We start from the raw sequence: 14,836 nt of genomic DNA, 5'->3' as shown, positions 1-14,836 counted from the left end.
TCTGCAGGGATGAAACACCATTCTTCTAAAGGATGTATGAGTCACAACAGTTCAAAATCACTCAGAGGTGTTCAGCCGGGTTGAGATGTGGTGACTGTGAAGGCCATAGCTTACAATGACATCATTTTCATACTCATCAGACCATTCAGTGACACATCGTGCCCTGTGGATGGAGGCATTGTCATCCTGGAAGAAACCTCTTTGATGATAGCATAAACATTTAATCTTAGGATAAAGATGATCACTTAAAACAACTTTGTATTGATTTGCAGTGACTCTTCCCTCTAAGCAGACACCTGAACCCAAACCTTGGTAACAAAAAGCTGCCCAAAGCATAATTAGAGCCACCAGATCACCTCTCTAGGGCTCAGAGGACACGTAGGTAATAAAAAACATTTCTTCTAGTATCATGGTGTGTTTATAACAACAACAAAGGTGCATATTGGGACAGAGGAATAAGTTGCGTCAGCCTTCGCCCATACATACGATAAGAATCAGTTATTACTCCTAATGAGAACATTATGTTTTTATCACTGTTTGACTGTCAGCAGAATTACATAAAAACTATCAAGCCTTATTTCCTGAAACTCGGTGGAGATGTGAAGCATAGGCAAAGGAAGAAACCAATAAAATTTGGATATGGATCTAGTCTGGGTTGTAAACTGCATCTCATATCAGAGTGGACGATTGTACTCGGTGGAATACTAACAAGCACTTCATCATCAAATCAGGGAATCTTATATCTTCTAACCCTAATGGCACTAACCCTAACCCTTAAGACTTGTAGGATTATTGTCAAGGACCTTTAAAACTGATGTCACTTGATGGCCTAACTTTTATTAAGATAACTTATGTTACTTTTTAAATTTATGACTTATCTATAGATTTTCTATTTTATTGCTATTTGTGTAATACCACTGTTTTCCACTCATGGAAGAAACTGTTTCATATCAATGCTTTTGTATTTATAGAATAACTCTGTGCTATATTGTTCTTTTCCACATCCACAGGAATCCATGAAATACCTAGAGTTCCGACATGTAGGAGAATGTGTATAATACTATCAGTGCTTAGGCATATTTCTAGTTTACTTGTATTTTTTTTCTACTAATGTTATCTATGTTATCTGTTTTGCTAGTGCAACAAGGTCAATTTCCCTGCTGTGGGATCAGTAAAGGATTATCTTATCTTACAAACATACCAACCAATGGTTCTGCCGCCTTGGTGGAGGTAAATGTATAAACATGGCAACTTGTATGCAGTGACAGAAATAAATCACAACATATAAGAAGCTCAACCTCTGAAACTAGTGAACCGAGTATTCTAAAGGTAAAAGACTGACAAAAAAAATAAGGATAATTATGAACAATATACATTTTTTTAACCAAATGTCTCAGTTCATGGTTTGAAAATGCCTTAAAAATATCAGTTGTGCTGTGACTTTCAGTGTGTCTGTATATAGTATATGTGATGTCAAGTTGTCACTGAGTCGCAGTGCATCGAGCTCTTTTTGATGAAATCTTTGACTGACAATAGGCATCAGGACAAGTGTTAATTGTGTGCTATGTTTTTGATTCAGCGCTCTGCAGACGTGCGAAACTCAGCAAGTTCACTGTTAAAAGTGTTTTTGCAAAATAAAACAAGCTGTGACTTCAGCTTGTCTGTGAGCTATTTTTATCACGCAAACCCTCCAGTAACATGTGCAACACTCAACGGGCTATTTTTGGAAGACAAGACATAGATATTAAAACGGAATCCAAGCAAGGCCAGTAAGCACAATATGATCGCCCCTACCATCTTTTTCCAGCTCCCAGTTGCAGTCCATCTGTCTCTCAGCTTGAACCCAGTAGCGGCTGTCTGTCCACAGAGCGGCTTTGGACTGAGTAACCACAGCAGTGCCTGGGGAGAGGCAGGACAACAGCTGTGTTACAGAGAGGGCAGCAGCGACAGTGAATTACAAACAACTATAAATGTCAGAGTTGACTTAGAACAATACGTGATGAGCCAGCTAATCTTGAACGATCTGTGTGTGTGTGTGTGTGTGTGTGTGTGTGTGTGTGTGTGTGTGTGTGTGGGTGGGTGAACATAAAAGTGGGGGAGCAACACAAAGTAGATAGAGACCTGGTGCTGTGTGGTGGATGTATAATCAGGATTTACATTATCATTCCAGTGTTGCACCCTGGCATCAGATAGATATACTTAAATAGCAACAGCTGAGGAGACCCCTGCATCTAAATTCTGGCTCCTAATGGAGGCCCAGACAATGTGACTTTTCTTCTCATAGGTTTGACCTGATGTTAACAGCACCTTACCAAACTGCCATCTGTCTTTTTATTCTCTCATCCGTGCAACAGCTGAGCACAGAAGTATGTGCGATCATTAATTCTGTTCACTGCTACAGCGTGAAAATAGATTTCACGATTTAAGGGGTCAAAATGCTATGAGAGGACGCAATGACGCGGGGAATGAGAGCGATGGAAACAAATGAACGAGGAGCAGCATGTATGGATGGTGAGGATGTGGGATGAAAGCAGAGGAGCTGCGTGAGCGCCGCACTCTGATGCGGGGGAGTGGAGTCACGGGGAGGGAGGAGGAAGAGAAGACTACCTGCGGAGCCTGTAAAACCAGTCATGAAGGCCACCCTGGCGTCACGTGATGCGATATACTCACTCTGAGAGGGAAACACAAACGCACACTCAGACACACGGACATGAGCCTAAAACCTGAGAGAATTAATTGTGACGGACGGTCAGATGTACCAGGTGAGCATCGGTGCCAGGGATAATGTAGGCAGAGATGCTCATGAGATGCATTTGCTGTCGAAGCTGCTGCAGCTGGAGAGTTGTATTTACTGCTGTGCTGGGCAGGTACTGCAACACACAGAGTGAAAAGTCTTCAGATTTAATTAAAAACCCAAGGAGCTGCTGACACGTCCATTTCCATTATCTCCCTCTGTAATCATTAACTGTAGAGCATGTGCAGTAATCATTAACAGCAATTGTATAAAACTCATGTCTTCTGTGACTTCACAGAGGTCAAATTTGTGACTTGTGTTTGGAATTTCATGACAAAAGTAACCCTGTTGGTCGTTTTAAAATTCAGTTGACAGCTGGATCTCACCGGTGGGATCACAGAGCAGTTCCTCTCAGTTCCCTCATATGTCACAGCAGCGGCAGTGTTTCCTGAAATTAGAAGCAAACAGAAGTAAAAGACCTTGCAAAAGGACACAAAGTAATGACCAAACTGAGCTACATATTTTCAGATCTGTGTAAGCCGATGCTCTTGTTTTTGGGCAGGTGAGCATATATTGTTGACTCTTTTAAGACAGAGAGACTGTCAGACTAATCTGTGTGATCAATGTGACTCAAAGCTCAAGATTTAAGAAGACAACAGTGGAAGTAAAGGAGACTGGACAAGCAGAGATTGTATCAACTGCATTAGCTACCACTCATCCAACAACAGTAATCAGTCAAGATAGAGGAATTCATTCATGTCCATGCTCACAGCTGATCTGTTGAACATGAAGAAAGTGCAATGGAGAGTACAAACTGAGCTGTTATCGCCTTCCAAGACAAATTTCATGCAAAGAAATCCTGATAAGTAAACCAGCAGACTCGAAAAGAGCAGATGGCAATTTCTTACGCCCGCTTTGCTCTTTTCTCTGTGTTTTAAATGAGACGCATGCACCCAGTCAAACTGCAAAGCACACCAGTCCTATGATCTCAACTCCTACATGTGACCTGCTCTTACATTTATCACGGCTTCTGTAATCATCACACACGAGCAGAAATATTGATCGTCACAGTGGCTCAAAAAAAGCCTTCACACAGAGCAGAGACTGATCAGTGAGGATAAAGAGAAACTTTTTTTTTTCATTTTTACCTGCCAGTGCTGCCAGAGTCAGAGCCAGCAGCCAGCCATAGGAAGGCATCTTGGCACTACGAGTCCGTCACGAGCAGATCCGCTCACAGAGTGGCCGCTGAGTCGATGTACATGCAGCGTATGTGAAAAAGTGTGTGTGGGTGTCTTGTGAGGAAGTCTTCGTGGGTGTCTGCGAGTAAGTGTACGACTGTCCTCTCTCTCTCTCTCTCTGTCTCTCTCTCTCTCTCTCTCTCTGTCTGTCTTCCCCCTCTCTCTCTCCTCCTCCTCCTCTGCCACCACTCACTATCTCCTCTCCTGTGGCCTTTCCTGATAGGAATTATGTGCACTGGCTTTGGAAGCGGATCTTCGTGCTCAGAGATCTTCCTGACCTAAAATATGTGTCAATCCACAACAACCACCCACCTGTTTTTCTCCTCCATCTGACTCACCAGCATTTTGCTGTATTAATGTAATGGAAAGGCTAAATGGTAGAAATTCACACTAAGATGTATAGTCATCTCACATATTTTTATTGCAATTGTATATATAAGTGGAGAGATGCCCATTCTGCAGTCAAAGAAGAAACATCACACTGTCCAACAAGGATAAAGCTGATTATACAGAGAGCCTGACTGAGTATGTGTGATAGGAGAGTATTTATGGGTGGACAGATAATGAAGGCATGCACGAGTGTCTGCAGATCAACTTCTTGTAATTCTGCAAGGATTCCCGTAGAAATGCTTTGAATTCACGCCAAATGCATAATGCTATTTAGCTGGTGAAAGAGGAGGAGGAGAGTCTGACCAGGAGATTTATTACAGCAGCAATACATATTCTGTCTTCAGACATCTTCATCTTATTTGCTGGATTGATTTTTTTAAGCTTCATTTCATTCAAGGCCTCTTTAAACGGCGAATTTGACATTTTATGCAAATACGGTAATTGCCTTTCTTGTCTAGAGTGAGATAAGAAGATCGACTCCCTCGCTAACATGTCAATTTAAATGGAGCTACAGGCTGCAGCTGGTTGACTTGGCTTATCATGAAGACGGGAAAAACAGAGAAACAGCCTGTGTGGTTCTGTATGAAGGAAACAGAAGTCACCTTCCAGCAGCCTTTAAAGCTCATTAACACGTCATATTATCATTTGTCACTGTGAGGTTGCAGAGGCTGGACGACGTGCTCGCCAAAGAGATAATGGTACCTTTGGAGAGAGCCTGGCCAGCAGTTTGGCCCCGGCTCTGAGCTAAGAACACTACCTATCGTACTGTACTGTAGTTGTAGTGTCAGTCCTCAGAAGAACATAGATTTTGCAAAACATCTAACTAAGCTTGATGTAATTTACTGCTATTAGTGTAAAATTTGTTGTCTTGTGTGAAGAGCTACAAATAAAGTGTAATATTCGTCTTATTACAAGAGCAGACAGGACACTTATTAGATCACAGGACCAATTAGTCAGTGCTCAGCAGCTGCAAAACCTCCACAGCGCCTCAGAGCAGTATGTAATGGCTGCTTTATTACTGTAATCTGGTATGTCTGATTTATGCACATACATCCTGTGATTTACAGACATTGCAGCTGCCTAATGTGAATACATTTTCATTAGGGCAGCACCTCCACGGTGCACTGGGATCTGCTGGCTTTGAACATGACTTCAAAACCTGACAGACCTTCAGACCACAGCGAGATGGAATAAGACATGGGCTGTGATATAACGTGGATAATATATAGTGATCAAAGATGAGTGTCTCTTCTCAGGAAGTTACGAAGGCGTCTGTGGGTCTCAAAACCCGAGAATATGATAGGAAATTGTAAAGCTGATTAGGTATCAAATTCCCCTTTAATTTAAAATCGCCCCTGTCCTCAGCCTCTGGGACAAGATCGGATAAACCCTTTAATTAAAACAAGAGCAGGTCCTCGTGTTCTGAATGAGCAATTAGAGGCTCTAATGTCGCATATATTAAACACAACTATAGTCACAGTTTACAGCCATACAGCAGTGTTTTGTGCGCAACAATCAGCAGATACAACACCTACTACTCAGAAAGACAGCAGGTGATTGTTCTGGAGTGGCTGAGTCAGAGCCAAGACCTCAATAAAATAAAGAATCGACTGTTTATTCATAATCCCCATGCAACCTTACAGAGCTTGGGAAGTTTTACAACGACGAATGGGGTAAAATTGCAGAATATAGATGTGTGCAGCTGATTGAGATCCATCCACACATCCTGAATGCTGCAATTGTGCATCGAATGAATACTCATGAAATCACTTATTTTACATTTATTATTTTTTAAATTATTGACATTACTTAGAAGAAATCGATCCTCACATTGGCATTAAAAAGTCTTTTTTTTTTTTTTTTTTTGCAATTTTCCCCCCAAAAAAGTCGAATTAAATTGAACATGATTCAGTGTTCAAAAGCAATAATGGGAAAAACTTGCAAGGGAGATGAATACTTTATATAGGCGCTGTATAAATATAAGATAATAGCACTGAACTATCACGTTTGCTAATTAGTAGAGTCATAATTTTTCTCTTTTCACTATTTGCAGAAAAAGTAAAGGTGCAATGATTACAACTCATCCTGAATACAAATGAATCCATTTAGTTGTTTTTGAGATATTTCAGTCAAAGCCACAAATGTGAACCTGTTGGTGGTGAAAGAGAAAAAGTCAGTAAACTTTATCCTGTGAGAGTCATAAATATGTGGACAAAACTGCATAGATACCCACACCCAAAAGTTGTTGAAATATTTCAGTCACAGAAGTGTGATGGACTGACAGTCTGACAAGTCTGTATAGTACCATAAAATCATGCATACCACAGGACTTATATGAAAATAGTCCTGCAGAATAAGACTGTCTGAAAAACTTCTATGGTACAACAGCACAAAGGCATAAATCAGTGTAGTTCTACAGTGTCACCCTCAAAGCAGATCAAACAGTATTTTTAGATATCATGTGACCCAGATATTAAGTTAGACATTTTATTATCTGCAAACCATCTGATGAATTTTAATCAGTGTGCGAGTCACACAGGAAATTTGAAAAGCCTTTTAAATCAAATTATACATGACTCAGTGTTGCTCTTTTTTAAGAATCACAGGCCTGTAATAAAAAATACAAAGGATTGACTTTCATTCTAAGAAGGTAGACAAGATAGAAAGAATCACCGCTGCAGGTGCATTGTGGCCTGCTGTTCTCACATTTTAAATTTTCACATAAGCCTGACTGACTTTGACGGTGACTTGAGAGAGACTTGACCAAAGGGCTTCAGCAGCTCCTTTGAAAAGAAAGAATCACAGTCCAGTCGTAGCATTGCCAATAATTCTTACAAGCTTTGATGCACTTCAGTGTAAGAAGACTTTTTAACATGCAAAGTTGTGTGGAAGTGATTTGCGTCCACATTTCTTTAAAGTTTTTGTAGAGATCTCAGCTAAAACAGTGGTATAATGAATCCCTTCATCTTTGTCCTCTTTTCAGCTGGCAAACAAGAAGACTGCGTCATATTCAACATTTGTTAATTTAAGGAGTGAAACAGACATTCCTTTAGGCAAAAATCATTATTTCATGGTTGCAGCGCTGTCTGACTACAATAACAGAAATGTAGGTTAATGAATGATTGGCTACACAGACATGTAAACTGAGTGAGTACAGAAAGAAGTCAGAGCTGAGGATGTTTCAGTGTTGACAAGAAAACTAGCATCTTAATCAAGTTAACATCAATCTAAGATGATTTTATAAAAAGACAAGATGGCAGATTGGTTGCATTGGGTGCACTGTTACACTTTCTACTTTGACTCAAGCCTGATAGACTTTAGCTCAGTTATAGATTAGACTTCAACTACAAAGTTTTTCTGCTATTCATCTGCTGTGTAAATTGTGAGTGGATGGTTATAAAGTAGGTCTGATCTCAGTGCCAGGCAGGCTTGTGTTGATACAGCAGGTCACTGAACACAGTGCAAATCTTATTTTAGGCCAGGTGCATATGAACAGAATGTGATATGAAAGGCTTTACTCAGACAGGGATTTATAAAATAATCTAAAATCACCCTGGGGCAACATGAACTATGTTTGAAAACATGAAGGGATCAAGAGTCATGGTAAAGGCTTTGGAAATAATCTTTACAGCAGTGTCAATTTTCACACACACAGACTTCGAGGTGTGAGAGTGTTTGTCACAAAGTCAAATCGAAAAGTGCGTGAGGACTCTGATATGGACTTTTCAATGCGGTTATGGGCCTTTTCTTCAGGCCTTGCCCGTAGTACTTATGCACTAAGGATGTACACAAATCAAGCATGGGTGATATAGGGGAGAAATCTGTGAGGAAATTTACAGCATGTGGCTGCTCACTGTTGTAACTATTTACTGAACATTTGTAGAGTTTTCTGTATTTTCAGTGAAACGTCCACAGATGTCTGTACAGATTTTCCTGACTTTTGGAAGTTTGCTAAAATGCATAAACGCTGTAATATCACAAACAGGGAGTGAGCTACTGAGCAGCTGATCAAACTGTGAATGACACAAGTCCAAATTCACTTTTGTTGAGTGGTGTTGTGATGTTTCCAACCAATATTTACTGTCATGTTAGTGTGCCCTATTTCTTCCTTTTTTTTTACCACCTCATGAACTCACACACTCAGTCACTGCACCTGAGATTCATTAAAGTCTGTGAGGGTTTAGTGTTTAGGCCTGAGGGTGGAGACTAGGACTGCACCACTGACTGATTCTGTTTATAGGCAATTTGTTCTCAGGTATCACTTTTAAAAAAGACGTAATCTTGACAGTAAATTAAGCTTAAATGATCATTTAATTAGCTAAAATGAGACACGCAGCAAAGCATTCTTAACTGACAGCAGCCTGACAGTGATTTTAAGGCAGCGCAGACACATGTACAGACATCCATCATCCCCACAGGATGAACTGCAGCATCCGCAGCTTTCATAAGGACACGTGCTCTGTTTGTTTGCTGGAAAGACCTTCAGAAATGTGCAAGGTGATGCTGAGACCCCTTGGACTTGTATCAAAACATAACAAATCAGAAGCAACTGGATAAAAAGAATGGCATTGGAAGAAAAACATGCGAACAGCAGAGCAGCTGAAATTACTGCTGTCGAAGTGTAGATTAGTGAAATTATGAACAGGTAAACATGATGGAAATTGTGAGTCTGCATCAATAGAAGCAGATTTTAAAAAGCTAAGTTTTATCAAAACTGTATTTTTAGAACATGGTAAGCTACAAATAAAAGCCAGGTGCTTTCATTACGTAACATCTCGACCAGTATTTAAGAATTCTTGGTCTTCACTGTCACTTCAATTTGGCTCGTTTCCCATCCTCATAACAACACTAAAGCTTACACAGCATTAACATAAGCCAGCAATGTGGCCTTGGAACAATCTGCAGCACTTATCTCTGGTACATAGACTCAAGACAACAACAGTAAAAGTTGCATCTTTTGGTCTGTAGCGACACTCATCTTAACAATGACTAAAGCTTTTCTGTTGTTTTAACCTTGAACCAGAGTAACCTGCACTCCAGATGGGAGACAGCTACAATATACAGCTGTTAATATGTGGCCACCATCTGTCATTGTGCATTGGAATGGAAACTGCATATGGGCCAATAAAACCCAGCATTGCTCATAAAACTTGTTTAGTTTGCATAATTTCTTCATATCATAAAGAGATCAAATAGAAGTAGATAGGAAGCCTGTAAAAGGGATTATGCAACTTTTATTCAGAGGTTATATGCTTTTGATCCAGGGACCCTTTAGGAAATTGAATCCTCAGAAAACAATTCATGTGATGGAGTAAAGTCTGTGATCGTCTTCGGGTTTGATGTTACATACAGATATATTTGCTGCAACATGTGTCCAGTGTAGGGTTTACAAAAGGTGATCTATTGAAAGGAACGGTTGCAAAGGATTGCAAAGGTAACTTAATTTCATAGCAAAAACAAAAAAAATATTCCTGTAGCCTTAACCATGATATGTTGTAAATCATGTTTAGTAAGTTTCTGAACTTTACAAAGTAGGACAAATTTTGCCTCAACACACTGACTTTGTATTGCAGTGTGCTGGTAAGATGGTCGTGATCAACACAAGTGGGTCACCACTGCGAATTCAGGCTACAGTGAAGCTTTTATGACCTGCGTTTGACAGTTTGGGATCATGATGACTCCCAAAGTACTATCTGCTAAGATACCAGGGATTACTGTGTCATGTCACTGAGATAAACATTTTTGATAGTGTTAACGTGCATATACTAAGCTACTGTTTTTGCAGGGTTTTTTTTTGTCACTTTTTCTCTCACTGTGCACAGATTTGCTTGTGTCTCTGCTGCTTGCAAATTTCCTGATGATTTGATAATTACTCTGCCAAGGAATGCAGCGGATTTATGTGACGAACGCCGTACGTTTGTCCTTCCGTCTGTTTGTCTGTGTGCAACATTTCTCAAAAACAGACTTAAATTTTCAAGGAAGGTCAGAAATGACACAAGGACAACCTGAATAGATTTTGACAGTGATGCAGCTTATAGTCTGAAGTATACATTTCTGTCTCATTGTGAGATAGCAGCGCAGCGTCACTGTAACTATGACAACAAGTGAACGCTATCACATGATTGCGATCCTACTACAAATCCACCGCTGCGAACTTATCCGTCGGAAATCATACAACAACTGAGCAGCCTGGGCAGAGTATTTCTTTGACCATACATGTAAAGTTTCAGGCCGATTGGAGCATTTTCAGCAGAGTTAGACACCACTTCCTGTTTTATGGTGAAGGATCAATATTTTGGGGAGTCAGCATGGCCACGCCCTTTGACTTTTGCAGAGCATTTTGATAACTTTTCATCAGGAAGGTGTGTTGCACAAATTTGAGGTCTCTTGGACTTACCTTGGCACCGTCGGTGCTCGGACCCTAATAAGTACATTGAAATACAGACTGAACTAGATATTGATGGAGAAATAGCCCGCATATTGTCACTACTGTTACATGTCACCAGACTCATTCTTTGATACTGTCTGCCATACCCCTCTTACCTCCTGTTATCACACCTTTCTGCCATACCCCCCATCTTACCTCCTGTTACCCAATTGCCCTTTTGTTCTGTTGTTTTACATTTATTTACATCCCCTCCCAATCCTTTTATCCATTCTCTGAGATGTCCCTTTTGTCTTATCCTCTGTATTTGCATACAGCCCCTCCCTACCCTTTGATCCATCTTCTGACATTCCTATAAAATGTGTGCCCTGAAATGCTCTGGGTCGGCTTACCTTCACAGGCTCATGCTCTGTGTTGGTAAGCCCACCGTATGCCGGAATACCAATAAACACCCCACTACAGCAAACTTTGCAGAACCAAGAGTGAAATTTCCTCAACAGTATGGTGCCGTGACCGGATGCAATATACTTCAGAGGAGACTCTTTTCCCAGACCAGGACACACCAGTGGCTCATCATTCCAAATTGTATTGAGGTAAGGGATCCTTTTGAAACCCAATTATTGTCACTGTGTGTTGTTTGGAGGTCTGTGGAACTGTAGTCCCAAAGAAGTTGACGCCATCCATATTTTGAAGTAAGTTTGCTGTAAGTGGTTGTGAAAATGGGGAGGTTAAACATTTGTTAGTTTCTTTGTTTGTTTGTGTTTTTTGTTTTTTGAAATGAGAATAGGCCTTAAAATAGAAGAATAAGAGTAGGCCAGTGCAGGACCAGGTAGAAGTAGGGATATGATTCGCTCTCCCAGGGATGACTAGCTCTCCCAATACTTAGAATTACTGTTATTCTTGTAAGGATATGACTCGCTCTCTTTACACCAAAGGGAATAGCTTGTACATTCTAAGTAGTATGTTAATTGAAGGAAGTAGGAAAGTGGATGAAGGGCAAAGTAAGTGTGTGTTTATGGTTTCTTAGAAGGGATTTGTGTTTAGAGGGAACGTGGAAGTGAGTTTAGCAGAGGGTTGAGGAAGTGTTTACTGGTCCTGTGATGAATATGGACAAGAATTATGGTTTTGTTGACTTAAGTAGAATTGATAAGTAGAAATGTGGCCCAAAGAATTAAAGGAACAGAGAATGGCCAAAGAGAAAATAAGAAGACATATAGAGATGGCCCAAAGAGTTAAAGGAACAGAGAATGGCCATAGAGAAAATAAGAGTGGGCCTGTAAGTAAAAGAGTAAGCCAGTGTAGGACCAGATGAGAATAGGGATTTGATTTGCTCTCCCAGGGATGACTAGCTCTCCCAGTACTAGAAATTACTTGTGTGTTCCTGTTAGGATTTGACTAGCTCTCCTCACACAAGGAATGACTTGTATTTCTTAGTAGGATGTTGACTGAAGGAACTGTGAAAGTGAATTGTGTGGCTAAAGTAAGTGTGTTTGAAAGAATTTAGGAAGGGATTTTACAAAGTGAACATGAGAGATTTTTGCAGAATGACAGCGAATGGATTTACTGGTCCTATAAGTACATGCATGAAAATTAGAAAAGTTATTTAAAAAAAATGTAAAGGAATTAAAAAAACAAAACAAAACTGACAATTAAAATGAAAGAAAAGAAGCAAGCAACATGAACAAAATGGTGGAGAAAAGACAGAAAAGTTGTCTTAAATGCTAAAGGATGAAAGACTAAAAAAAAGAAGAAAAATCTCTACTGCTAAATAAATAGAATAAAAGAAAATAAGAATTAAAACTATTTGTGCACAAAAGAGCAAATATCAAAACACAGACTAAAATAGCACAATTTCAACAACACAACACAACGCAGAGCAAAGACAAGTCTTCTGAAAGAGCTATGGTAATCTGAAATGATTGAATAAAAAAATTAAACTTAAATGATCAAATTAATCTCATTTATGGTTTTGCAAGTTTTTCATTATATTGGTGCTTGCCTAATGTTAGATGGGATTTAATATTTCCACTGTTCTGTTATTGAGACAACATGTAACATGTGAATTAAGATGATAATGTTTGTCTGAGTATCTCACTACACAGGTGGACCAAAGCTGAGGACAAAATGGCAGAGGAGCCTTCAGAGGAGGAAGTGAGGCCAAGGCTGAGATCTCACACCACAGACAAAGCCACACTTCACCCTTCTTAAACAAAGGCTTTGAGAACTGCACTTATTGTGGTAGTCCAAATCAATGAGTAAGAAACTGCCCACGAAAATTTACCAAAACTGAACCAAAACCCTGCCTATGGCACCTCCATTAAACAGTCAGAGGAGAACCAACAATCTCCACAGCACAATCTCTAAAGATGCTAGGACTGCGACCAAATTGAAACATTACGATTTAAGGACTACTATTTCAATTGGCAAAGATAGATAAAGACTGCATTGTTCTATAGAGTGAAAATCTCACTGACCTGAGATCATCAAGGAAACTAGAAGCTGTGGGGGTTGGAGGGATTTCCATGTGTTAAGTTGTCTCTGATCCTTTGTTATCTGTAGGTCCTTTCACTGAGAGCGTGCCAAGCCTCACATCTTCACACTCTTTCTTACCTTTCTGTGTTTAATTGCATGTGCATCTAATCACATTCTGACCAGACTAACCCAGATTTCATTTTCTACTCTGATGCAGCTTATAGACAAAATGGAGTGCCATAGACAGGGTATGCAATTTGTGTTAATTTCAAAATTATTCAAAGTGCCACCCTGCCACCCTCCAGCTCCACCCAAGTAGCTGAGTTACATGCACTGATGAGAACTTGTCGCCTAGAAGAAGGTAGAACTGTTGCAATCTAGACAAACCTTACAGAGATCAGGCATTGACTGACCTTGTTTATTCTACTGAGGTTGCCCTCACACAAGAGAGCACTGATGTAGAAGAGAACAGGTTAGGAACCCTCCATGTAAATATGTAAATAGTTGGTGTCTGCAATGTCGGCCGCATTGTGGACCCCACATTTTAGACAATGTAGTTTTTAATTTTACTCTTATTTTTGTAAGAATTTTTCACCATGTCATATATTTTGTTCTTTATTTGTATTTAAAAAAATTGACAAGACAAGCCAAAAAGGACAATATAACAAACTGTTTACAGAACTCTGTTGCATCCAGCCTCACTGACAATATCACCAAGATCTATCCAACCAGGCAAAAGTTGTCCAGTCTTTTTTCAGTGACAGACTGCAGCACAGTAAACAACTAGAAGAGTGGGACCTCATCAGAGAGTTCCACCAGAAGACATCCTGAACTCCTGCTGGTCTGAACCACACAACATCCTTGTCACCACCAACACAGCGTCACGTGTGAAAGGACACACCTGACCACAGACGACTTCAAGAGGACAGCTTCCCACCTCCACCAGAGATCAGCAGGAGGGCTCATCACCACAGGGGTCCTCTTCCTCATCACCTGTGGAGACTAGAATGCTGGGTCCACCCTTCAATAGAGCTTTGTCATCAGTGGAGCAGCGCAGGACACCGGAGTCCCAGAAGCAGACGTAGGACACCTACAGAACATCAGTGGAGCAACGCAGGACACCAGAGTCCCAGAAGCAGACGTAGGACACCTACAGAACAACAGGGGAGCAACGCAGGACACCGGAGTCCCAGAAGCAGACGTAGGACACCTACAGAACAACAGGGGAGCAACGCAGGACACCGGAGTCCCAGAAGCAGAACGTAGGACACCTACAGAACATCAGTGGAGCAACGCAGGACACCAGAGTTCCAGAAGCAGACGCTAGGACACCTACAGAACAACAGGGGAGCAGCGCAGGACACGGAGTCCCAGAAGCAGACGCAGGACACCCAGGGCACAGGAGCAATGTGCATACTGGAGTTCCAGGTTCAGATGTCACACAACAATAACGAAGTACATCACAGACACCACAAACGTGAGGCTGCAGTAACCACTGAGAGGAATGTACTACAGACATCAGCACAAAAGAAGGACGTCCTCTGATGGCTTTACCTGCACCCTTGTGACACGTGCCAGTTATTACGATCCCTCAGCTCAGCCACATGGACATTGTAC

The 14,836-nt window shown here is 40.7% G+C and overlaps 1 protein-coding gene across 8 annotated transcripts in view; it reads right to left on the bottom strand.

Moving 5' to 3' along the window:
* xpnpep2 (X-prolyl aminopeptidase (aminopeptidase P) 2, membrane-bound) overlaps window positions 1–14,836 on the bottom strand; it is a 59,955-nt gene that overhangs the window by 14,629 nt on the left and 30,490 nt on the right. Inside the window, exons 1-5 of one of the 8 annotated variants that reach the window (XM_051954856.1) lie at window positions 3,883–4,228; window positions 3,121–3,182; window positions 2,760–2,870; window positions 2,608–2,671; window positions 1,795–1,899 (exon numbers count right to left, since the gene is read on the bottom strand). The exons of 3 other annotated variants lie outside the window; for them this stretch is intronic. In XM_051954856.1, coding sequence (XP_051810816.1) covers window positions 1,795–1,899; window positions 2,608–2,671; window positions 2,760–2,870; window positions 3,121–3,182; window positions 3,883–3,931 — 391 coding nt within the window. In that variant the 5' untranslated portion in view covers window positions 3,932–4,228. Of the gene's footprint in view, window positions 1–1,794; window positions 1,900–2,607; window positions 2,672–2,759; window positions 2,871–3,120; window positions 3,183–3,882; window positions 4,229–14,836 lie in introns of those variants that run through there. 4 more of the 8 variants (XM_051954858.1, XM_051954859.1, XM_051954862.1 and 1 more) reach the window with 4 other exon arrangements.

This window comes from Acanthochromis polyacanthus, chromosome 10 (genome assembly GCF_021347895.1).
Source record: "Acanthochromis polyacanthus isolate Apoly-LR-REF ecotype Palm Island chromosome 10, KAUST_Apoly_ChrSc, whole genome shotgun sequence".
NCBI classification, from domain to species: domain Eukaryota; kingdom Metazoa; phylum Chordata; class Actinopteri; family Pomacentridae; genus Acanthochromis; species Acanthochromis polyacanthus.
This window is presented reverse-complemented; position numbering and strand designations above follow the sequence as displayed.